This window comes from Thunnus thynnus, chromosome 11 (assembly GCF_963924715.1).
Source record: "Thunnus thynnus chromosome 11, fThuThy2.1, whole genome shotgun sequence".
Taxonomy (NCBI): domain Eukaryota; kingdom Metazoa; phylum Chordata; class Actinopteri; order Scombriformes; family Scombridae; genus Thunnus; species Thunnus thynnus.
In genome coordinates, this window is record NC_089527.1 from 2,124,949 (window position 1) to 2,151,614 (window position 26,666).

A 26,666-nucleotide genomic window follows, 5' to 3' on the forward strand; every position below is an offset into this window, starting at 1 on the left:
TATTTTATTTTTTTATTTGTTTGTTTATTTAACAGGGACAGTGCATATTAATAAACATTGCTGTTAATGCGCCAGAGTTAGCCAAGAGGCTATTTTTCATATGTAGTCCCTGGACAGATGTTACAGAGTCACCCTAAAAACAGAATATGAAAAATATGAAAATCCATTGAGATATGTTTTTCTGTTGAACCTCTGCACTGTTTTAGAAGAGCAGCTTATATAAATGCTTCTGGCTCGATTGTATGTAGCATCCCTATAAACTTACCTTGATCATTGAGGGGGCACTGGGAGAACTGGTTGGCTCTCTGCATTTGAAGAGCCTGGAGGTGCTGCTGGCCGGTCCAACACCAGCACCATTTTCAGCCATGACGCGGAACTCGTACTCATAGCCCTCAGTGAGCTTGGTGACACGGTGCCTCAGCTCTGTGATGGGCCTCTTAGCAGAAACCTTCAACCAGCGCAGACTCTTCTTCTCTCTTCTCTCCAGGATGTAATGTTTGATCTCGTTGCCTCCATCTGACCTTGGCCTGGTCCAGCACAGGGTGATGCTGTTTCCAGTCACATGGGTGGCATCGGGGGTACCAGGGGCATCAGGCACAGCTGAGCAGGGGAGCAGAGAATACATTTAGTTACACAAACCATGTTTTGAGTAATGAGCTACACTGAAGGAAGTTTTCTGTCAATCTAAAACTTTCAGGTGCAATAAATGGACCTGTTGACAATGAGTTGGGGAGAGGGTGAACGGGTGATGTGGTGATTAGATAAGTTTGCAAGGTTTGGTCAATGCGTCAGTCAGTCACTACCTAGCAAGTTATTTACTTACTGTATTGCATCTGTGCAATGATAGGAATGGAGTCCAGGGGTTTGCCAACTCCAAACTTGTTGACAGCAGAGATTCTGAACTGGTACTCATTGCCCTTGATAAGGTTGGTGGCGTTGAAAGAGCAGGCTTCGCACTTGGAGTTGACCATGGCCCAGGAAATCCTGGATGTCTCCCTCTTCTCCACAACATAGTGGGTGATGGCAGAACAGCCATCATTTTCAGGAGGGTTCCACCACACGGTGCACTTCTCAGCTGTGATGCCGGTGAAACGAATGGGACCTTCAACAGGCCCGGGGGTATCTGAAGAGAAACAGGGGATAGAATATATTAATTCAAAACCTGCCAGAAATATTGTGTATTATCAATTTTTAGAGGCAAATATTTCAACATAATCAACAGGATTTGCATACCTTGTACTCTAACATTGGCATCAGCTTTCGTGGCACCAGAGCTGTTCCTTGCCTCAACCGTGTAGATGCCGCGGTGGTTCCTGTCGGCATCACGGATAAACACACTGCTAGTGCCAATGCCAGTGGTAATCTCAATGTCAATCATGGTCCTCTTGTCGATCTCTTTGCCATCCTTGTACCAAACAACCTGGGGGACGGGACGTCCGGTTATTTTGCAGTTGAGCTTGACGTTCTCTCCGGCCCTCAGGGAGAGGACCTGGTCTGGAGACCACTCGATCTCAGGAGCAACTTGAAATGCAAAGAGAGTGAACACATTAGGAATCAGCACAATCATAGTGATCTGAGAAACTTAAAATGTTCAACAGATCATTTAAGAATTTTTTCAACATGAGAATACGTACTGCTCTCATCCTTAGTCATAATGTATCCAGAGGAATTAGATGGTGGACTGACTGTGCCCACAGCATTCCTAGCGATGACCCTGAACTCAAATCTGTCTCCAGGGGACAGACCAGTCACAGTAAACTGGGTCTCGCTGACATCAGTGAAATTGCACCGCAGCCATTTGCCTCTGCCTTGGCGCCTCTCAATGCTATAGGCCACAATCTTGCTGCCTCCATCCCTCTTGGGGATGTCCCATTTTAAGGTGACGGAGTCTCTGGTCACATCAATGCAGACAGGGTTGCCAGGTGGGTCTAGGTGAGAAGAGATAGGAGCAATTTATCTATAGTGTTTGTAAAAATCTTGGAGTAACTCAGGAGTAAAAGAGCAGGCTACACACATCTTGAACACATCTCTATACAAGATGAGCAGAGATAACACTGATATCCATCTTTGCATCTGACAGCAAACGAAGATTTCTCAAAATGTTGGACTGTTGATTTCAGTACAAATATAGTTCTTAACACAGATGTAGCATTTGGAATGAGTACTCACCAACAGGGGAGATAGCGAGAACATGCTTGCTCTGTTCGCTAACATGGCTAAGTCCAGCGTTGTTCTCAGCATAGACTCTGAAGGAGTACTCCAGACCCTCAATAAGACCAATGATCCTGTATTCTCTGTTGGAGATGATGATGGTGTTCACTTTCTGCCACAGGAGACTGTTCCTGTCCTTCTTTTCTACATGGTAGCCCAGAATGGGAGATCCTCCATCAAAGTCTGGAGCCTCCCACTTGATGGTCATACCATCGCTGGTGATGTTGTAGGCCACAGGCTTTCCTGGAGAGCCTGGAGGTTTGAACTGGTGTTGGGCAACAATGTCAGAAGAGTTGAGTGCTTCACTGACTCCGTACTTGTTCTCTGCACGGACTCTGAACTGGTACTCTGATCCCATTACTAGGTTGGGAATCTTAAAGGTGGTCCTGACAACACTGGAGCAGACCATCTTCCAGTTGGCGTGGGAGGTCTCACGCTTCTCTACGCTGTAGCAGGTGATCTCACCACCTCCATTCTCCTTGGGCTCATCCCAGGAGATGATAATACTCTGGGCTTTAATCTCATCAAAGCGGATGGGACCAACAGGCACAGAGGGGGCTCCCAGAGTCACAACATTAATGTCAAAGTAGTTCTTGATGACTCTATTGTCCAGAACCAAGGTGTACTGCCCGGCATGCTCCTTCATGGCTCCTCTGACTGTGACTGCTGTCTTGTTGTCAGTGGTCCTGAAGCGAATCTTCTCACTCTCCTTCAAAGGCAAGTTGTCCTTTAGCCAGCTGATTGCAGGCCTTGGTTTACCTTTGAAGGGCAGCTCAATGTGGATGTTCTGACCAATACGAACAGCCAGCTCTCCACTGGGGTAGTCACTGAGGCTTGCCTCAGGTGGAATGATGAAGTCCATCACTGTAATTGGACCAATCTGAGAGAAGTCACTGTTGCCTTTCTCATTCTTGGCGAACACTCTGAATTCCACTTCAGTGTTCTCCTTGAGTCCTGTTACCTCACAACTGCACCTTTTGCATGTTGCACCCAAAGTCCAGGTTTGTTCTTCCGTGGTTCTCTTTTCAATTATGTAGTCAGAGATGTGGCTGCCACCATCATGGTCAGGTCTGGTCCACTGCAGAGTAACAGAGGTCTTTGTGGAGTCAACCATCACCAGGTTTTTAACAGCTCCAGGAGTCTCCGTGGCTCTGACAGGCTCACTGGTCTCACAGGTGTCGCCCACACCATACTCGTTTTCAGCAGATACACGGAAGAAGTAAGCCACATTCTCCTCCAGGCCTGATACCTTGTAAGTTGTGTTGACACACTCATCAGAAATCACTTGGTAAGCTTTCATGGTGGAGGCCTTTTTCTCAACAATGTATTTAGTAACAGGGGAACCACCTTCAATGAGAGGAGCCTCCCAGCTGAGTGTCAACTTTCCTCTTGTCACATTCTTGATCATGAGTTTCTGGCAGGTAGAAGGACTGTCCAGAACCTTCAAGGAAACTGTGATAATCTTGGGTTCTCCTACACCATTCTCAATCTCCAGCAAGTATTTGCCACAGTCATCACGGGTGACCTTGGGGATGAGGAGAGTGGTGGCACGCTCATTACTGGTGATTGTATAGCGGTTGTCACCGGCTATGTTACGGTCGCCACGGCGCCAGGTGACATTGGGTGTGGGGCGCCCCTTCAGGGGAATAAACACCTCCACATCACGGCCAGCCCTGGCTGTGTACTGGGTCGTCATGGGAACGTCCAAGTCCAAATCAGCCTCCTCTGTTGGAGAGAAGTATAACCCAAACAAGGGCAGAAAATAATTATATTAATAATGGCATGGTTATAAGCCATCAGAAATAATAATATACTTAATTGTGGTAAGTTGGAGCTAAACAACATAGCTACTTATTACTCTAATGAATGCAAGTCATCTTTATTATCAATATGTTTTTATCTTGATCATAAAACAAATATGAACAGACTCATGTCATATGACATTACCATAGAAGGTGTTTATAAAAATACACACCCAAGATATCTTTGGCTTGCACTGGCTGGTACATTTTGATGTCTTCTCCTTTGCCCTTGCAGTTGACAGCAAAGACTCTGAAGAAGTAGTAATTTCCAGGTTTGAGGTATGACACCACATACTCGCAGGTTTTGACCTCCGGGTTGATGGTCACCCATTCTCTTTCCTCTGAGTTCATCTGGTCCAAAATGTAGTGTGTGATCTCACTGCCACCATCATAGACAGGCTTCTCCCAGCTGAGGGTGATTGAGGTCTTTGAGGAGTCAACCACATGCAGTTTGGATGGCTCACCAGGCAGATCTGGAGACAACAAAAGGACACAAAAGTTGTCAGCAACTAGTAGTTACATAAGAAGGTATTTTCAGTCATTAAATCCTATGAGGGATTTCCTCGTAGGATAGTGTCATAGTGGCGTTGAGTAGTTATTTAAAGCATACCAATAGGGTCGTAGGCTTTGAAGAGATCAGAGGCTTCAGAGTAGTTTCCTGCTCCAGCCTTGTTGACAGCACAGACTCTGTACTGGTATTCATTGTTCTCTACAAGGTTGGTGACTTTCTGTCTGGTGTCTCTGATAGTGCCCTTCACCACCTGAACAAAAGAGGGATTTTATGGTTCAACACACACACATTAATTTGTCAGCTTTTACAAATCATCAGAGGTGTCTGAGAACCAACCTTGAACCACTGTAGACTTTTCTTCTCCCTCTTCTCCAGGTAGTAGCCGTCAATGTCACTACCTCCATCCAGTGCTGGTCTTTCCCAGATCACTGTCATGGTGGACTTGGTGATCATGGCGACTTGAGGCTTGGATGGCTCACTGGGAGGAACTGTTGTAAATCAGAATGATCAGGTTAGATTAAATTACAACTCATCTGTCTTTTGCGCTCTCTGTGAAGCTTTGCAACATATTGTTTCCTGTGGGCTTGAATTATTTTTCCTGTTACAGTAATAAAGAAATATAATAATAAATAGTACATGGACACTTAGTCAGTTTTGTTGCTAATAGTCTACACCACATCAGGGTTGTACACAGTGAAACATTGCGGGGGGTCAAATTTAACCAGGCCCATTTAAATAATGTTGAATTTTGTTGTTTTTGTATAATTTAGTTTTTTCATTTAAGATCTTGTATAATTTGTTAAGATAATTGCATAATTCATTTAGGTTTTTTTCACAGCAAAATCTTGACTATTAAACTGTGGTAATCGAACTCTGAATGTAAAATTGAAATCCTGAGTTTTAGCCTATAAAATGTGGACGATTGTGAACAACTTCAGTCTTTTAATTCAATTTATAGTAATATTTTATTTGTCTTTTATGGCTATAAATACCTAATCAGGAAAAAGTAATTATTTATTTGATGTCACTGAAGTCTGGCCAGGTAATTAGCCTAAACTAGGGCTGCTTCAAATGCAGTGTTGTAAAATTTGGATTTTGTAAAATCCAAATTAGGATTTTAACAGCCAGGATGAGACAATAAATCACCAAAAGTTTCCTCTAGTCATTACAATATTAATAATTCATTTATTATATTTTTTCTTAACATGAAATATTCTCAGTTAAATGTGCAGGGCCTGACATGGTGAAAAAAAACACTAACAATACAATAACAATACGATGATTAGGAATTATTTGTTTAAGACAGGTGTAGCACTTTGCTTCACGTTTGGTAGGTGTAGTGGTCCAACTCCTACCTTTTTGAAATTTAGGTTCCCTCTGTAAGTAAGTTTTATTCTGAGCTTCAACTTGATCCCTGGGTAAATCCTCGCAAATAAGTAATAAGTAAGAAAAAGTAATAAATACAATATGCTATGTTAAAGCAGAGACACTGGAATTATAACATTTTTTTGTCTTTTTGTAATTCCAGTGTCTGTGGCTATTGTCAATCTCTGCTGCGTGTATTTTCTGTGTGGTATACAGATTTGATCTTGGCTGGCCTTACCAAATTGGTTTGTCTGTGTGTATGGTAGTGTGTGTGCGACAACTTTTAAATCACAATGTTATGATGGTAGAGGGTTCAATGGTCGTTGAATGTCAGCCCTACTCCAGATTGAACAACAGTGGTTGTAATTGGCGGAAAGTTTATTTTGTTTACTTACCAAAAGCATTCTTGGCAATGATGGGCTCAGACTCCAGTGGGTCTCCGATGCCATACTTGTTGATGCCACGCACTCTGAAGATGTACTCATTGCCCTGGATGAGTCTGGGCACGTTAACGATGCAATCAACCAGTTTCTCTGAGACAATGGACCACATGACCCTGCTGGTCTCTCTCTTTTCCACAATATAATGGGTTACCATGGCGCCACCCTCATCAGCGGGCGGTGACCACATGATGGTGATGTTGTCAGCCGTCACCTTCTTAAACTGAATTTCTCCAGCAGGGGGGCCTGGTTTGTCTGTAAAGGGGAGGGATGTATGCACATGCATCAGGGTCTATAATTTAGGATAACGGGCTTTAAAATTAATCATGTGTTTTTTTGTTAAATAATATTTGAATACCTTGGATGAGCAGTCTGACAATGCCACAGGTCGATCCCAGGGAGTTCTTCACCTTCACTTCATAGGTTCCAGAGTTCAGACGCGTGGTTTCCCTCAGGAACAAACTGGTGGACTCAAATGTGTGTTTGAAGGACAGCTGGCCACTGGTCTTCAGCTCTTTTCCATCCTTGAACCACTCAATAGTGGGAGCAGGTTTGGCAGTGATGTTAAACTTGAGTTCCACATTGGAACCAGCCTTGTGCTTGACCTCGTTGAGATACTCCTGAGGGATTTCAATCTCTGGGGCACCTGGATGATTAACCAAAACAACAGATGGGTGAGTTCAAATTCTGATGTTGCCCAGTATCAGACAGAATTGTCAACTCATTACACTACATTTGGTAGAGTGGGTGGATTCTAAGGTCTGGACCCAGGCAAGTTCTGATGAATATATGCACCAAAAGTTACATTCTACATGTGATGATGTAGAAAGAGATGAGGGGTCAACTCCTTAAGTGCAAAATCACAAAAGAATATCAGAGATTAAGGTTTTTATCCAAGTGGACGAAATGGACTGGAATTATCTAGAAGTGTATATTTCCAAGATGTGATATCACAAACTAATAGTCTAAGGCCCACTTGTTGCTGCAATATTCATTGTGTTTGCTGTTCTGAGAGCCAGTAGTGGGACTAAACGTTTTCATAAGATTGGCACTAGAGAAAAGGGCCTCCGGAGTGTCCAAAATGTAAAGTATTCTTTGAGGAGAATGAATGAACTCAGTAAATTTCACAGGGATCCATATTTTGGAATAAAATGCTCAAAAAAAATAATTCAGCCAATTTTTTTTTGATTTTTCCTTTGACCTCACATACCATAGGTGTCTACACATGTGGCTGGTCCAGCGGTCACGGATGGGTTGCTCACTGAGCCAACAGCATTCTTGGCCATTACTCTGAACTCATATGTCTCATCCTGGGTCAGGCCAGTCACAGTGAAGCGGGTGTCGGTGATGTTGGTGAGGTTAGCCTTGGACCACTTGCCACTGTCACCCTCTCTCTTTTCAATCATATAGCCTACGATCGGGGATCCACCATCAAAGTTGGGCTTCTGCCAGGCCAGGCTAATGGAGTTCTTGGTGATGTCACTGATGCGCAAGTTAATGGGTGGCTCTGTAGGAATAGACAGTGAGCACTCATGATAAGACAACAATTTATAAAACTTACTGGTATGGAGTAAAATTAGATTTAGTTTTTAACATTCCACTCACCACAGGCGTCAATAGCCAGCACTGCATCAGAAACCTTGCTGAAGGCACTGATTCCTGCAGCGTTCTCTGCTGCCACCTTGAACTCATAAATAAGTCCAGCGTTGATATTGGTGACCTTAAAGTGTGTAGCACGGATCACCATTTTGTTGACTCTCTGCCACAGAATGCTATTCCTGTCTTTCATCTGGAGATGGTAGCCAAACACATGGCTGCCACCATCTGACTTGGGCTCCTTCCATGCAACAGTAATGGTTTCCCTGGTTACAGCAGTGATCTCTGGAGCTGCTGGCTCATCGGGGATAGCTGCAATGTAACAGAGAGGTAAGGGTGATTTTATTTTTGAAAAATAAAGTACAAAAAAACAAAACAAAAAATGACATAAAAGAGGGAATAAAAGCAAAGATCACTTACTGTAAGGAAGGCTAACAGTGACAGTTGGTGAGTCAATATGCTCACTGATTCCATATCTGTTCTCAGCTCTGATTCTGAACTGGTACTCCAGGCCAGTGGTCAGCTTCATGATCTTCATTGTACAGCGGGCCACAGCAGAGGAGACATCCATCCAGTTGGCTGTGGTTGTCTCTCTCTTCTGGACGATGTAGTTGGTGATGGGGCTGCCACCATCGTATGCTGGTGGGAGCCACTTCAGGCTGACACTGTCCTCTGTGATGTCATACAGCTCCACAGGTCCTTGAGGAACGCTGGGGCAGTCCAGAACCACAATATTTAAAAATGACTTTGTGGTGCCACTAGAGTTGGAGGCAGTGATATCGTAGCGTCCTGAGTCTTTAGCGATGCTCTCACGCAAAGTGATCTTGATACTGTCAGGAGTGACTTCAGAGTTGAACCTCATTGTTGACTTGAGCAACACATTATCCTTGGACAGGGACACCTTAGGCAATGGCCGGCCTGTAAGTGGGATCTCACACTTCAGCGTAGAGCCAGCTCTGACATATACTGTGTTGTGGGGGAAACCCTTCATGTTGATCTCAGGAGATTCTGGAGCATAAAGCAACAAAGTATTAAAACTGGGGAAAATTAGGTGCAAACAAATTGAAATTACTGTACAAATTACTAATATTTTATAATTTGACTTTTAATTTACAGGTTATTTGCAATAATAATGAGTCATGAATGTTGGCTTATTCCATTGTATTTATTTTTTTCTAATTCACTTTTCATTATTCCCAGTCAAATCTAACCAATTCATCCCTGCCTGTAACTTACCAAGCTGGTCTTTGACCAACACAGGGTTGACCATTTCCTTAATGTCACTATATCCAGCATGGTTCTCAGCTCTGACTCTGAAGAAGTACTCAGCATTCTCCCTTAGACCAGACACTGTAAAGTGGATGGACTTGGTTACACCACACTTGACCCACTTCTCCTGGCCTTTCTCCAAAGCTTCCACCAGGTAGCCAGTAATTCTGCTGCCGCCATCTTGTTCTGGTTTGGCCCAGGCCAGGGACACACTCTCCTTGGTCACATCAGTCACACCCAACTTGGGTGGTGGGCTTGGTTTTTCTGGAGGAACAGAACATAACGTATTTTATTGAAATAATCAGGTATCATCTTTTACATGTGGATGATAATCTATGGTGTTATTGACTTTCTTACCTGTGATCTTGGTTCCATCCTTGGTCTCAGCAGGAACACCAATACCATACTCATTCTCGCCTGTCACCCTGAAGTAGTAAACTCCTCCCTCTTGCAGGTCTGACACCTTGTATGTCAGTCTGTGGCATGTGTCAGTCAACCTGGTCCAACCTTTCTTGCTGGCTTCACGGATATCAACCAAGTAGTTCTTCACTGGTCCTCCGCCCTCATTCTCAGGAGTGTCCCAGTGCACAGTAGCAGAAGTCTTGGTCACTTCCTTAACGTCCACATGGGCAGGAGGCCCGGGGGAGTCTAGGACTCTGACATTGAGGGTCAAGGATGAGGTTCCAGCCACACTGGACAAAGTGACAGTGTATTTGCCAGAGTCATCGCGGTTGGCTTTCTCTAAGGTGATGGAAGTGAAGGTGTCTGTGGTGTCAATGACAGCACGGACTCTTAAGTCAACATCAGGTTTTGTCCACGCCACACTGGGGATGGGTTTGCCTCTGAAGGGCACAGTCATGGTGAATGAACTACCATCTTTCACAATAAGAGTTTTCCTCATTTCATTGCTAATGTCAAACACTGGCTCCTCCTCTCTTTCTTTGGCCACCTGATTGTCTGACTCAGCACTAGGCTCACTAACTCCAATCTTGTTGATAGACTTGATAACAAACACATATTCAGCCCCAGGGGTCAATCCCACCACTGTAAACTCTGTGTTCTTGGTGTTATGGACCCCAACAATCCATTCATCATCTAAGACCTTTCTGTATTCTACTCTGTAACCAGTCACAGGTGCTCCACCATCAAAGAGTGGTTTATTCCATGAGAGGGTGACTGTGGTCTTTGTAGAGTCGATGATCTTCGGCTTAGCAGGAGGTGAAGGCAGGAACTGTGGATCTTCAGCCTTGGTGAGTGGGCAGGGAATGCTAGGAGCACTGAGGCCAGCAGCATTCTCTGCAAACACTCTGTACTCATATTCAGCACCCTCACGAAGGTGTGAGGCTTTGACTCTGAGGTCATAAACAGGTTTCTTGTTTACACGACACCAGCGAAGGCCGGTCTTCTCTCTCTTTTCAATTACATAACTAGCAATACTGCTGCCACCATCAGAAACTGGTCTCTCCCAACAGATGGTCATTGCCTCACTTGTAACTGCTGTGACCTGGACATTGGTCGGAGCAGCAGGGACAGTGAATGGATCTGTGGCCGTTGTTGGCTCACTCTCCAGGGCCTCACCATCCCCATATTTGTTGACTCCCCTGACTCTGAAGATGTATTCATTTCCTTTGAGCAGCTTTGTGACTTTACAGGTGGTGGCCTTCATGTCACCATAGACAAGAGTCCAGGCTAGGCGACTGGTCTCACGCTTCTCCACAATGTAGTGCATGATTTCAGCACCACCATTCTCCTGAGGGGGTCCCCAGGTTATGGTGCATTTCTCTGCTGTGAGGCCAGACACTGACAAAGGTCCTGAAGCAGGTCCAGGCCTGTCCAGAACCTTACAGTTGATAGCCACAGACCTGGTTCCTGCTACATTGTGCAGGGTCAGAACATACTGGCCAGAGTCCCTCCTGATAGCATCTCTGACAATCAGTGTGGTTGTGAAGTGGGTGGAAATTATTTCACACCTGGCCTTGGCCTCAATATCCTTTCCGTCCTTAGACCATGAGACCACGGGCAGTGGACGGCCTGTGATTTCAGCATCAATTCTAATGATGTCTCCTGCTTTAATGACAACCAGCTGTCTCAACTTATCCTCTAGGATAATAGTGGGGGGGTCTACATCATCTTTGACTGTGACAGGTCCAGTGCTCTCTGAAGGAACACTCAACAGCTCAGCAGAATTCTTAGCGATGACATGGAAATCATATTGGACATCCTCTGTGAGGCCTGTGACATCAAAGTAGGTGTCCTGCAGGTTGGTGAAGTTGCATTTCAGCCAGCGGCCATTGGGAAGTTCTTTACGTTCAACAATGTAGCCTGTGACCTTGGCTCCACCATCATACTCTGGCCTCTCCCAGAAGAGGGAAACTGATGTCCTTGTAATGTTGGTGACTCTAATGTTACGTGGAGGATCACATGGATCCCTTGCTGCAACAGGGTCACTGGCCTTTGTGCATGGTCCAATGCCAGCCATATTCTCAGCATAGACTCTGAACTGATATAGCAGGCCTTCTTCAATACCTGTCATCTTAAAATGGTTCTCAGCCAGAAGACCTCTGTTGACTTTGGTCCATAGGATGCTGCTTTGCTCCTTGCACTCAATATGATAACCTATCACAGGGCTTCCACCATCACTGGCTGGTTTTCCCCACTCCACGAGCATTCCAGACTTGGTGGCATGGGCAACCTGGAGGTTGGTTGGGGCGCTCGGAGGCTCGAAGGGATACTGAGCAACAATGGGTGAAGAATCAATAGCATGACTCTTGCCATAACGGTTCTCAGCTGCAATACGGAACTGGTACTCTGTTCCCTGATTAAGACGAGACACCTTAATTGATGATCTGGCTACTGTGGCTGAGACAATGTGCCATGTGGTTGTAGTAGTGTCTCTCTTCTCCACCACATAGTTGTTTATCTGGCATCCACCATCATAGGTTGGAGGGTCCCAAGACAGAGAGATGAAGTCAGCGCTCACTTCATCCACCTTGATGTTGCTGGGTGGGCCAGGTTTGTCCAGGACTATAACAGAGATCTCAGCTGTCTTGGTGCCAACTGTGTTAGTCAGAATAATTTCATATTTTCCTACATCTTCCCTGGTTGCATCCTTGATGAAAACCATTGATGAGGTCTTGGAATTGAGAACATTGACCCTGGTAGTCTGCTTTAGCACATGGCCATCCTTCTTCCACTCTACCTCAGGCTGAGGTCTGCCTTTGAAGGGAATATCAATCTTCAGGTCATCTCCTGCTTTTACACTGTATGTGTTGAACAGCAGATTGATAATGGGCTCAACTGTTATGTCCTTCACCACTACAGGGGAAGCTAGAGGCTTGGCGTCACTCTTGCCCTTATCATTCACAGCAATCACCCTAAATGAGTATTCCTCTCCAGTTGTGAGTCCATCAATAGTAGCTTCCAATGCTTTGACCTCACTGCACACAGTCCATTTGTCATCTCCCTTGGGCTGCATTTCCACAATGTACTTTGTGATCTTGCTGCCTCCATCATGGTCAGGTTTCTCCCAGGAAAGAGTGACAGTGTGACGAGTCACATCAACCACTACAATCTTACCAGGAGGCAAAGGAGCCTCAGAAACTTTGACTTGATCTGTGGTGGCAGGAAGACCTACTCCCAGCTCATTCACAGCCAGCACACGGAAATAGTACATGCCTCCCTCCTGCAGGTCAGAGATAATGTAAGAGTTCCTCACACAGTTGGTACAAACACTAGTGAAAGCCATTCTCTTCTGCTCTCTCTTTTCCACAATATAATGTGATATCTTCGCCCCACCATCAATAAGCGGAGGCTCCCAAGAGATAGAGACAGAACTTCTCTTCACATCCTTAACCTCTAGGTTGGTAGGAGCGCTGGGGGAGTCCAGAACTCTGACGTTGATGAAGGCTGATTTAGAGCCACTGAGGTTCTCAAGGGTCAGCACATATTTGCCAGTGTCAAATCTGTCAACATTCTCGATCACCAACATTGTGTATGAGCTTGTAACTTCAATTTGGGCACGCTCATTGAGAGTGCCATCTGCCTTTGACCATCTGACCTCAGGCTCAGGATTTCCTCTGATTGTGACAAACAGACGCAGGGTAGCAGTGGCACGAACATTGACCATCTTTCTCAGATCAGCATCTAGTTCAATTTCAGGAGCCTCCAGCTTCTCAGCAGCAATAACAGACCCAGGCAGGTCCACATGCTCACCCACTCCCTCACAGTTAACAGCACAGATGCGGAAGTTGTACTCTGCATTCTCCTTCAGTTTCTTTACAGTGTAGTGAGTTGCCTGGACACCAGTGGGTGGTGTGCAAGTTACCCACTCATCATCTGCTGCCTCCTTCATTTCAACAACATATCCACTGATCACTGCTCCGCCATCATAGATAGGCCTGGACCAGGACAAGGAGACTGTGGTGCTGGAATGGTCAGTTACTTTGGGGTTATTTGGAGGTCCTGGTGGGTAAGTGGCATCACAGGCCTTAATATATTGAGTTGGTGAGCTAGGCTTTCCCACACCACCAGCATTTTCAGCTGAGACCCTGAATTCATAAGAGTGGCCCTCTGTGAGACCAGTGCATCTGAATCTCAGGTCATTCAGCCTCTTTTTGTTGCACTTACTCCATCTGATGCCATCCTTATCACGTTTTTCAAGGATATATCCGTCAATCTCAGCTCCTCCATTATCCTCTGGCCTCTCCCAGGTGAGCACAATGGAGTTCCTGGTGATAACACCGGCCTCTGGGGTGGAGGGGGCACTGGGAGGGGTGAAGGGGTTACGAGCAATTACAGGCTCAGATTCCAGTGGCTCACCAACACCATATTTATTCACAGCAGTGACTCTGAAGATGTATTCATTGCCAGGCAGCAGTTTTGTGATTTTGTAGCTGATAGCCTGGATCTTGGGCTCCACCATTGTCCATGACAAGCGACTGGTCTCTCTCCTCTCAATGATGTAGTGAGAGATGCCGGCTCCACCATCATGTGAGGGATGGTTCCAATGCAGATAACACTTCTCAGCTGTGACCCCTTTGACCTCTAGTGGGCCATCTGGAGGACCAGGTCTATCCAGAACTTTAACATTAATTGGGATCATCTTGACTCCCCCCACATTGACGAGTTTGAGGACAAAGTGGCCACCATCCAATCTGATGCAGTCTTTCACTGTCAAGATGGTACGTGTAAGTGTGGTCTTGACCTCCATTCTTTGTGTGGCTTTGTCAATCTCCTTTTCATCCTTCAACCAAATGACCTCAGGCATTGGCTTGCCAGTGTAGTCAGCATCAATGACAAATGTCTCACCTGCATGAACAACAGTCAGATCCTTGAATTTAGAATCCATGGTGGCTTCTGGAGCCTCAATTTCATCTCTGGCAGTAATTTCTCCTGTGCTCTGAGAAGGACGGCTGGAGATGCCAGCTGCATTCCTGGCAATGATTCTGAACTCATAAACACAATCCTCAGTCAGACCAGTGACTGTGAACTGAGTATCAATGACGCTGGTGAAGCTGGCCTTCATCCATCGGGTATCTGGGTGCTTCCTTATTTCAATCATGTAACCAGTGATTGTACTGCCTCCATCATACTCGGGCCTGGTCCACTGGAGGGTCACATGGTTTCTGGTGATTTCAATAGCCTCAGGAGTCCCTGGTGGGTCACAGGGGTCCCTGGCTACTGTGCTCTCAGAGACCTTGCTAGCTGGGCTGATTCCAGCAATGTTCTCAGCATAAACTCTGAATTCATACTCAATACCTTCTTCCAGCTCTGTGGTCTTGAAACGTGCCTCTGGGATTAGAAGTTTGTTGAGTTTAGTCCACATGAGGCTGTTCTTCTCCTTCCTTTCCAGATGATAGCCCAGGATGGGGCTGCCTCCATTGTTGGTGGGAGGTTTCCACTCAACTACCATGTTATCCTTGGTTGTAGCAGAAATAATTGGTGTTCCTGGGGCAGCAGGCTCACTGAATGGATACTGAGCAATGACAGCAGGAGACACAATAGCAGAACTCTTTCCATATCTATTCTCCGCAGACACTCTGAACTGATATTCAACTCCAGTCTTCAACTTGCTGACTTTGATGGTTGTCCTGGCAATAGTAGCAGACACAATCTGCCATGCTGTTGTAGTGGTGTCTCTCTTCTCCACAATGTAGTTGTTGATTTGACAGCCTCCAGTATACTCTGGTGGTTCCCAGGATAGAGTGACATAATTAGAGCTCACTTCCTCAATCTTCACAGGACCAGTGGGTGGGCCAGGCTTATCAAGAATAATAACAGTAAGCTCCTCTGTAGCTGTTCCAATGGTGCTGGTGGCTGTGATGGTGTATTTGCCAGAGTCCTCCTTATAGGTATCCTTGATAAACAGCTTAGTGGATGATGGTGTCCTGGACACATTTAATCTGGTAGTCTCCTTAAGAGCCTGTCCATCCTTCTTCCATTCAACCTTGGGAACTGGGCGTCCAAAGACTGGAATCTCAATCTTCAGATCCTCACCATGCTGCAAACTGTAAGTGTTGAATGACATCTTGAATCTAGGCTCCATAGTCAAATCTTTAGCAGTGACTGGTGCAGCCAGAGCCCTGGGGTCACTTTTACCCTTTTCATTGAAAGCTGACACTCTAAAAAGGTACTCATGTCCTGTGCTTAGACCTGTGACAGTGCCCTCACAGGTTTTGGTTGTAGTGGCCACCACCCATTCCTCTGAACCCACAGGCTGCATCTCAATGTGGTAGCCTATGATCCTGCTGCCTCCATCGTGTATTGGCTTCTCCCAGGAGAGTGAGGCAGTGGTTTTGGTCACTTCGGTCAAAGTGACCTTACCAACAGACAGAGGAGGCTCAGAAGCCTTAATTGCGTCTTCTGTCTCAGCTGGCTGTCCCACACCAAATTCATTCTCAGCTAAGACTCTGAAATAGTAGATAGTTCCCTCAGTGAGGCCAGTAATGCGGTAACTTGTCTTTGTGCACTTGTTGTCTACATTAGAGTAAACCTTCCTGGTGGACTCACGCTTTTCAACCAGGTAATTCTTTATTCTTGCACCACCATCAATAAGAGGAGGTTCCCAGGTCAGAGTGACACTTTCCCTCTTAATGTCTTTTACTATAAGGTTCAAAGGGGCACCTGGAGTGTCAAGAACTCTGACAGAGACAAAGGCTGATTTGGTGCCAGCACTATTTTCCAAGTTGAGGATATATTTTCCAGCATCATACTTGTCACAGATGTCAATGGAGAGCTGTGTATAATCTTCACCAGTCTCGATCTGAACCTTACTAGGCATTTCTCCATCCTCTTTGGCCCAGCTAATCTCAGGAGCAGGACGGCCTTTGAATGGAATGCAGATTCTCATTGAGCCTCCTGCACGGACAACTATTCCCTTCCTGAGCTCTGAATCCAGAATCATCTCTGGAGGATCAATCTTATCAATAGGTTTCACGACTCCCTGGATCTCTGTGGGCTCACCAACACCCAGCTTGTTTATGGCACAGATGCGCACTTTGTATTCCTGGTGTTCAATCAACTTAGTGATGGTAAAACTGGTGGCATTTACTCCAGATGGTGGTGTGCATATCGTCCATTCCTCCTCATCAGCCTTGGTTATTTCCACAGCGTAGCCTTGAATATTACAACCACCATCATATATAGGCCTGTGCCAGGCCAGAGTGATGGAGTCTTTGGTAGTGTCGACCACATGGGCATTGGTGGGACAGCCTGGTTCAAAGGTGGGATCACAGGCTTTGAGGTAGGGGGTAGCTGGGCTTGGCTGACCCACTCCAGCTACATTCTCAGCAGACACCCTGAACTCATATTCATGGTCCTCGGTCAGTCCTGTTACTCTGAAACGCAAGTCTGTCACTCTGCGTTTGTTGGACTTGGTCCACCTTACTCCAGCTCTGTCTCTCTTTTCAACAATGTAACCAACAATCTCACTGCCTCCATTGGTGTCAGGGCGGTTCCAACAGACAGTCATGGAGTCCCTGGTAATGTTGGTGATCTCAAGCTCTTTAGGTGAGCCAGGAGGAACAAATGGATTTCTCATGATAACTGGTGCTGATTCGAGAGGCTCACCTTCGCCATATTTATTGATGGCGATGACTCGGAAGATGTACTCATTACCCTTCAACAGTTTGGTAACTTTAAACATGGTAGCTCCACAGTCACTGGATACCACTGTCCATGCCAGGCGGCTGGTTTCTCTCTTCTGGATGATATAGTGAGAAACACTACTACCTCCATCGTGCTTAGGTGGCAGCCATGACAGTGAACACTTCTCCTCAGTGACGTTGCTGACAGTAAGAGGTCCCTGCGAGGGGCCTGGTCTGTCCAGGACCTTCACACTGAATGGGACAGTTGTAGATCCAGCCACATTAGTCAGAACCAGTGTGTACTGTCCACCATCCACTCTTATGGCGTCCTTCACAACGAGCAGAGCCTTAAAATCTGTGTTTTTAATCTCAGCTCTGGCTGAATTTTCAACTTCAACATCTCCCTTGAACCACTGAATTGTGGGGATGGGCTTTCCTTCTACATTGGCCTCCAGACTGAACGTCTCTCCAGCATTGATAACAAGGGTCTGGTTATACATAGGATCTGTCTCACACTTGGGAGGTTCAACTTCATCCTTAGCTGTGATGGATCCTGTGCTCTCAGAGGGCTTGCTGACAGCACCAGCTGCATTCCTTGCAATTACCCTGAAGTCATATTTACTGTCTTCTTTCAGGCCAGTAACTGTGAATTCATATTCAAGGATGTTTGCAAAGCTGGCCCTCATCCACTTTCCTTCAGGGAGGTCACGTTTCTCCACTACATAGCCAGTAACTAAGCTTCCACCATCATACTCTGGGGGACTCCACCTCAGTGTCACTGAGTGCCTGGTCACAATCAACGCCTTAGGACGGCCAGGAGGATCGCATGGGTCACGGGCCACATAGACCTCGGAGACTTTGCTACATTTTCCAATGCCAACAATATTCTCAGCATAAACTCTGTACTCATACTCAATGCCTTCCTCAAGAGGAGTGGATTTGAACCTGCAGTCTTGGATGAGAGTTTTGTTGATCTTGGTCCAGAGGATACTGTTCTTCTCTTTCCTCTCCAAATGGTAGCCCAAGATGGCGCTGCCTCCATCAGATGGGGGTTTGTGCCACTCAACCACCATGTAATCTTTAGTGTATGAAGACACAAATGGTGTTCCTGATGGTCCAGGCTCCTGGAATGGATACTGAGCCACAACAGGCTCTGAATCAATTGCATAACTCTTTCCATATCTATTCTCAGCATAGATTCTGAATTGGTATTCAGAACCTGTCTTCAGATTGGCTACTTTTAGTGTGGTTCTGGCCACAGTGGCAGACACGACTGTCCAATTTGTTGTGGTTGTGTCTCTCTTCTCCACCACATAGTTGGAGATTGGGCAGCCACCTGTATACGTAGGAGGTTCCCAGCTAAGAGTGATACTCTCAGCACTGATATCCTCCAACTTCACAGGGCCTGTTGGTGGGCCTGGCTTGTCAAGGGTGATCACTTCAATAGTTGCATCCTTAGATCCCAGGGCATTGGCAATGTTTATGCTGTACATGCCTCCATCCTCTCTGGTGGCATCCTTTATGGTGAGAGTGGTGAGATTTGCTGAGTCAGTGACATTGACTCTGGTGGTCTGCTTGAGGGCAGCTCCATCCTTGGTCCAGGTGATGGTTGGCTTTGGATGACCAGCCACTGGGACCTCAATCTTGAGGTCATGGCCCACCTGGACAGAGTAGGTGCTCACTTTAGGTCTAACAGCAGGCTCAATCACAAGGTCCTTCGCCACAACTGATTGAACCAGTTGTCTGGGGTCACTCTTGCCCTTGTCATTGACAGCAACAACTCTGAACTGGTACTCTTCTCCCTTGAGTAGGTTTGTCACCACTGTCTCTAGCCCCTTCCCACTAGCACACAAAGACCAAGCTTCACTGTCCTTAGGCGTCAGTTCAACTTCATACTGATTGATCCTACTGCCACCATCATGAACAGGCTTCTCCCAAGTGAGGGTTACAGTGCTACTAGTAACGTCAACAACACTGACTTTACCAGGTGGCTGAGGCTTCTCAGATATCTTAACTGGTTCAAAGGTTTTAGCAGGGAGACCCACACCATATTCGTTCTCAGCCAGGACTCTGAAAAAGAAGATTCCACTCTCTGGAAGAGGTTCAACTTTCCATGACATCCTGTTGCAGGTGGTGATGGTAGAGTAAACCTTCCTGGTGCTTTCACGCTTCTCAACAATGTAATGTTTAATCTTTGAGCCACCATCAAGAAGTGGAGGCTCCCATGTGAGAGTGACAGAGTTCTTGGTAATTTCTTTCACCATGAAGTTAGCTGGAGGGCTAGGTGAGTCCAGGACTCTGACACTGATGAAGACAGACTTCACTCCACTGGCATTCTCTGCTGTTAGGGTATACTTGCCACTATCAAATCTGTCAACATTCTCAATGACAAGTGAAGCATAGCTGCCCGTATTGTCAATCTGGGCGGTCTCCTTAATTTCGCCATCAGCCTTGCCCCATTTCAGCTCAGGAGCTGGACGACCTCTCACAGGAACAAACAGCCTAAGGGTGCTTGCAGATCTAATGTTGATCATCTTTCTCATATCAGCATCCAACTCAAGATCAGGAGCCTCAAGCTTCTCTTCCAAAATAATTTTCCCTGTAACATCAGCATGCTCACCCACACCAACTTTGTTAATGGCACACACCCTGAATTGGTACTCATGTTTCTCCAGAAGATTTTTCACTGTAAACTTGGTGTTTGTGATTCCAGTGGGAGGAGTGCACATAAACCACTCATCAAATGCCCCATCACATGCCTCAACAATGTAGGCCTGAATCTCACAGCCTCCATCATAGATGGGTTTACCCCATGTAAGGGAAACAGTGGACCTTGATGTATCTACCACCTTGGGATTGTTTGGTGGGCCTGGTTTGAAGATAGGATCCAATGCTTTGTAGTACGTGGTTGGTGGGCTAGGTGTGCCAATGCCTGCAGCATTCTCTGCAGCAACTCTAAATTCATAGCTGTGGTTTTCTAGGAGCCCTGTAACTCTAAAGCGGATCTCACTCACTGTACGCTTGTTGCACCTGGTCCATCTCACACCATCCTTATCACGCTTCTCAATAATATAGCCTTGGATGGGGCTGCCACCATCATTACTTGGTCTTTCCCAGGTCACTACCATGGAGTCTTTGGTGATGGTGGAGACTTCTACATTCGTTGGTGGCTTAGAAGTCACAAATGGATTTTTGGCAATCATTGCCTCAGATTCCAGAGGCTCACCAACTCCATATTTGTTGACTGGAATCACTCTGAAGATATACTCATTACCAGGAAGAAGTTTGGTGATCTTCAGGTTCAGGGTCTGAACTTTGGATTCAACTACAGTCCAAACCAGTCTGCTAGTTTCCCTCCTCTCCACAATATAATGGGAAACATCGCTACCTCCATCTTGCAAGGGTGATTTCCAGGAAATGGAACATTTCTCACTGGTGACACCATAGATGGAAATAGGGCCCTCAGGAGGACCTGGTCTGTCCAGAACCTTTACATTAATGTTAACAGTTTTCTCTCCTCCAACATTTTTTACTAGTAAAGTGTACTGGCCTCCATCAACACGGATGGCTTCTTTAACAACTAGACAGGCAGTAAAGTCTGTGTTCTTGATCTCTAGGCGTGCTGCTTCAGCAATCTCTTTGCCCTCCTTTATCCAGTGTACTGTGGGCACAGGTTTGCCAGAGATAGCAGCCTCAAGCCTGAATGTATCTCCAGCATTTACCACCACAACCTGAGAATACTTAGCCTCCAAGTCAATCTTTGGTGGTTCCACTTCATCTTTTGCAGTGATGGCTCCAGTAGAATCAGAAGGCTGGCTAAATACACCTGCTGCATTTCTGGCAATGACACGGAACTCATATATCTGATCTTCAGTAAGACCTGTGACAACAAATGTAGTCTCAATGATGTTGGTGAAACTGGCCTTCATCCAGCGGCCAGTTCCCTCTTTCTTCTCAACCACATAGCCTGTAATCTTGATGCCGACATCATACTCAGGTTTGGTCCATCTAAGGGTCACTTGGTTTCTGGTCACAATGACAGCCTCTGGTTTTCCTGGCTTGTCACAAGGATCTCTGGCCACTTGCATTTCACTCAATATGCTGGCTTTACTGATGCCGACAATGTTCTCAGCATAGACTCTGAATTCATATTCAATACCTTCCTCAAGGCCAACAACCTTGAATCTGGTCTCTGGGATGAGCTGTTTGTTCTGTTTCACCCACAGTATACTGTTTCTCTCTTTGAGCTCCAAGTGGTAGCCCAAGATCTTGCTTCCACCATCATTGCTTGGTTTCTCCCATACAACCACCATGCTCTCCTTGGTGGCTGACTGGACCACAACAGAACGTGGTGAGCTGGGTACCTCAAATGGATACTGGGCAACAATGGAATCAGAGAGCAGGACTGAGGACTTGCCATATCTATTCTCTGCAGCAATCCTAAACTGGTACTCAGATCCAGTCTTCAGACGGGCTGCCTTGATAGTGGTTCTGGCCACTGTAGCTGACACAATCTGCCAGTTAGTGGTAGATGTGTCTCTCTTTTCAACAATGTAATTGTTGATGGCGCAACCACCATCATACTCTGGAGGATTCCAGAACAGAGTCACACTGTCAGCAGTGACCTCATCTAGCTTAATGGGGCCGGTTGGAGGACCAGGCTTATCTAGAACAACAACACTGATGTCTGTAGATGCCTCTCCGGCTGTGTTGGTCAGTTTGATAGTGTATGTACCGACATCATCTCTGCAAGCCTCCTTAATGACCAGGTGAAGTATTTTGTCTGTGGCTTCAGCATTAACTCTTGTTGTCTCCTTGAGAACAACACCATCTTTGAGCCAAGTTACTGTCGCTTTTGGATAGGCAGTGTATGGTACGTCTATCTTCAGATCGTCTCCTGCTAGCGCACTAAATGTACTGAAAACCAATTTGAAAGCCGGTGGGATGACCAGGTCTTTAGCAACCACAGGCATACTCAGAGGACGTGGGTCACTAACTCCCTTTTCATTGGTAGCTGAGATACGGAACATGTACTCCTCTCCCTGGGTAAGGCCAGTTACAAGAGCCTCATTGGTCTTCACCACCATGACCACAGTCCACTTCTCACTCCCTTTACCCTGCATCTCAACAATATAGCCTGTGATTCTGCTGCCGCCATCATAGTCAGGCTTTTCCCAAGTTAATTTAACAGTGGTGCTGGTGACTTCATGGAGGGACACTTTTCCTGGTGGTAGAGGCTTCTCTGAAGCTTTGATTGGTTCAACAGTCTCTACTGGGAGGCCAATTCCATATTCGTTCTCAGCCAGGATTCTGAAGAAGTACATCTTTCCTTCCTCCAAGTCTCCAACTTTCCAACTGGACTTGTGGCACTGAGCACAAACAGTTGAGTAGGCTTTTCTGGTTGATTCACGCTTCTCCACAATGTAGTTGCGCACTCTGGAGCCACCATCAATGATAGGTGCATCCCAAACAAGGGAAACTGAATCTCTAGTGACCTCCTTGATGATCAGGTTTTGAGGTGCTCCAGGAGTATCTAGCACCCTGACATTAACAAAGGCTGTCTTGCTTCCTGAGGCATTTTCTACAGACACTAAGTATTTACCTCCATCAAACCTGTCAACATTCTCTATCTGAAGAGTAGTGAATGAGGGGGTGATTTCAATGTTAGCTTTGTCCAGGGATTCTCCATGCTCTCTTGACCATTTTACTTCAGGTGCTGGTCTGCCCTTGATAGGGACAAAGAGTCTTAGTGTGCCGCAGGCTCTGATGCAGACAATTTTGCGCAGTTCTGCTCCAAGTTCAACTTCTGGAGGAAGAAGCCTGTCCTCAGCCTTGGGGGTACCAGGGACAGCAGCAGGCTCTCCCACACCTTCACAGTTAGTGGCACAGATGTTGATCTTGTACTGTTGGTTGTCCTTCAGACCGGTGATAGTGAAGGAGGTGGCTGTCCATCCCTTCTTGGGAGTGTGAATTGTCCATTCATCCTCCTCAGGCAAACAGGTTTCCACAATGTAGCCAGTGATTTCAGAACCACCATCATAGACAGGCTTGTTCCAAGCAAGGGTGATGGAGGACTTGGTTGTGTCCAGCACTCTGGGGTTCCCAGGAGGTCCAGGCTGGAAGATGGTGTCTATCGCTTTGTAGAATGGACTGGAAGGACTAGGCTGGCTTAGACCAGCATTGTTCTCTGCAAGGACTCTGAATTCATACTCATGTCCTGGTGTGAGGCCAGAGGCCTTGAATCGCAGGTCAGTTACAGTCCTCTTGTTGCACTTCACCCAGCGCAGGCCAGTCTTATCCCTTCTCTCAATTATGTAGGTGTTGATTCTGCTGCCTCCATCATGTTCAGGGCGTTCCCAGCAGACGACCATGGAGTCCTTTGTAATGGTGGTGACCTCAGGCTGCTGTGGAGGGTCACTAGGGACATATGGGTTGGCACAGATGACAGGTTCAGTCTCCAGGGGCTCACCTACACCATACTTGTTAACAGCCATGACTCTGAAGACATACTCATTACCCTTCAAAAGCTTAGTGACCTTGAACCTGTTTGCTTGAAGGTCTGTGGCAACATTTGTCCATGCCAACCTGCTGGTCTCACGCCTTTGAATGATGAAGTACTCAATCTTGGCACCGCCATCATGTGTTGGATGCAGCCAGTTGAGAACACATTTCTCAGCAGCAATGCCAGTAACAGTAAGTGAGTCTGGTGGTCCAGGTCTGTCAAGAACCTTGACAGTGTATGTGAACTTGGCAAAGCCACCAGGGTTGCTGGCAGTCAGAGTAAAAACACCACCATCCCTCCTCAGGGAGTCTTTGTTTTTCAGAGTTGTGTGGAAGTCAGATGTCTTTATTTCTAACTTGGCTGTATCCTGAAGCTCCTTTCCTTCCTTGGTCCATACCAGAGATGGGATTGGCCTGCCAGTCACACTGGCCTCCAGTGTGAACACCTCTCCTGCCATGACAACAACATTGCTGCTATAAGATGCATCAACATCAAGCTTGGGCTCTTCAATGTCATCTCTGCACGTGATTGCTTCTGATGGCTGGGATGATGCACTTACAGCACCAGCTGAGTTTCTAGCGAACACACGGAATTCATAAGTGGCATCTTCAGTCAGACCACTGACTGTGTAAATGGTCTCTAGAATGTTGTTGAAGTTGGCTTTGAGCCACCGTCCATTGGGCAGCTCTCTCCTCTCCACTGTGTATCCAGTGATGGAAAATCCACCATCCCCCTCTGGTTTGGTCCATGAAACTGTCACTTCATGTCTAGTGATATTCAGTGCCACAGGCCTGCCTGGTGGATCAACTGGATCCAAAGCATACATAGTCTCAGAGGGTTTGCTTGGTTTGCTGAGACCGGCCAAGTTTTCAGCAATAACGCGATGTTCATATTGGATTCCATCAACAAGTCCTGTCGATTTGAAGATATTTCCAACAACAAGAGCTTTGCTGATCCTCTGCCAAAGAATGCTATTTTTCTCTTTTCTCTCCACATGATAACCCAAGATTGCACTGCCACCATCAGAGGATGGCTCATGCCAACTCAGGGTCATAGCATCCTTGTTGAAAGATGTGACCACAGGAGTGCCTGGTTGCCCTGGCACATCAAATGGATAGGCAGCTATCACTGGTTCAGAGATAATGGAAGGTCCAATGCCGTATCTGTTCTGAGCCTTGACTCGGAACTGATATCCAGTTCCAGTGTTGAGCCGGGCTGCCTTGAATGTGGTGCGGATCACTGTGGCTGCCAACTCCACCCAGGAAGTACCAGTGGTCTCCCGCATCTCAACAATATAGTTGTTGATGGGAACGCCTCCATCATTCTCTGGTGCCTCCCAGGACATGAGAACATAATCACATGAGACCTCATCCAGCTTAATTGGACCTGTAGGAGGCCCTGGAATATCGTGGACCAAGACTGTTATTGTCTCAGTCAGTGTACCCAGCATGTTCTTTCCAGTCATGGAATACTGGCCTCCATCAGTCCTCTTAATCTCACTGATATTGAGGATGGTTGATGTTGGTGTGGTTTCAACGTTGATTCTCTGTGTCTCCTTCAGCACTGTGTCTCCTTTCTTCCAGGAAACCACAGGTCTGGGTTTGCCTAGCACTGGAATCTCCACCTTAACACGGTCTCCAGCCTTGGCGATGACCGTCTTCTGGTAGACTCCACGTAGGTCAAAGGTTGGGGCGGAGGTTTGCTCTTTGATAATAGCAGGCCTGCTCTCACGGGGGTCGCTCCTGCCTGATGCATTGACTGCCATTATGCGGAAAGTATATTCTGCACCCTCAATCAGATCTGTGACAGTGTAGTCCAGAGCCTTGATGGTGGCCACATGGACCCACTGGTCAGTGTCCTTCTTCTGGGCCTCAATGACATATCCTGTGATCAAGGTGCCACCATCATGCAGGGGCTTGGCCCAGGCCAAGCTGGCAGTGTCAGCAGTCACATCTGTGACATACAAGTTCTCGGGGGCAGAGGGGGCTTGGGACACCCTGATCGGCTCAGGGGTTTCAGCAGGCTCACCTACACCCAGGTCATTCTCAGCAGAGACACGGAAGTAGTAGTACGCTCCCTCCTCAAGGTCAGGGATCTTGAAAGAACACTTCTGCCATGTGGTGCTAAGGACTGTGTAGGCCTTCTTGGTGGCCTCTCTCTTTTCGATAATGTAGTTGTGAATCTTAGAACCACCGTCGATGATAGGGATTTCCCACTGGAGGGTAATGCCCTTTTTAGTGATCTCTCTAGGTTTGAGGTTAACTGGAGGTCCTGGCGTGTCCAGAACTCTTACATTAACAAAGCCAGTCTTCTTTCCAGCAACATTCTCCAGACAAAGGTGGTACTTTCCAGCATCGTATCTGGTGCAGTCAGGAATCACCAATAGTGTGTAAGATTCTGTGGTGTCAATATGCGCACGTGTTTTCAGATTGGTGTCATCTTTGGTCCAGGTTACTTCAGGAACAGGACGGCCCCTGATGGGAACAAACATACGGATTGACGCACGGGATCTGACCACCAGGGTTCTCCTGAGTTCAGCATCCAGCTCAAAGTCTGGCAGCATCTCCTGGTCCACCAGTTCAGTCACTTTCTCGACCTCTGCAGGCTCGCCAACTCCTTCAGAGTTCACAGCTCTGACTCTGAAGTGGTATTTACCTCCCTTTTGAAGTTTACCAATAACATATTCAGTAGCTTTCAGGGTGTACTGTGTCTCCGTCTCCCAGTCATCATGCCCTTCCTTTTTGTACTCAACAATGTAGCCCTCTACTTCGAGACCACCATCATAGAAGGGTCGACCCCAGGCGAAGGTGGCTGAGGTTTTTGTGGTGTCTGTAATTCTGGGGTTGGATGGAGGACCAGGTGGATCTAATAAACAAGAAAAACAAA

The 26,666-nt window shown here is 46.5% G+C and overlaps 1 protein-coding gene across 1 annotated transcript in view; it reads right to left on the reverse strand.

The window, feature by feature from the left end:
- Nucleotides 1–26,666, reverse strand: part of LOC137192242 (titin-like) — a 79,240-nt gene that overhangs the window by 22,668 nt on the left and 29,906 nt on the right. Inside the window, exons 44-58 of the mRNA XM_067602775.1 lie at nt 9,552–26,645; nt 9,162–9,458; nt 8,346–8,933; nt 7,935–8,237; nt 7,540–7,836; nt 6,688–6,975; nt 6,285–6,584; nt 4,861–5,012; nt 4,624–4,774; nt 4,187–4,486; nt 2,170–3,936; nt 1,635–1,928; nt 1,234–1,521; nt 824–1,123; nt 266–600 (exon numbers count right to left, since the gene is read on the reverse strand). Of these exons, the coding sequence (XP_067458876.1) occupies nt 266–600; nt 824–1,123; nt 1,234–1,521; nt 1,635–1,928; nt 2,170–3,936; nt 4,187–4,486; nt 4,624–4,774; nt 4,861–5,012; nt 6,285–6,584; nt 6,688–6,975; nt 7,540–7,836; nt 7,935–8,237; nt 8,346–8,933; nt 9,162–9,458; nt 9,552–26,645 (22,754 nt within the window). The remainder of the gene's footprint in view (nt 1–265; nt 601–823; nt 1,124–1,233; nt 1,522–1,634; nt 1,929–2,169; nt 3,937–4,186; nt 4,487–4,623; nt 4,775–4,860; nt 5,013–6,284; nt 6,585–6,687; nt 6,976–7,539; nt 7,837–7,934; nt 8,238–8,345; nt 8,934–9,161; nt 9,459–9,551; nt 26,646–26,666) is intronic.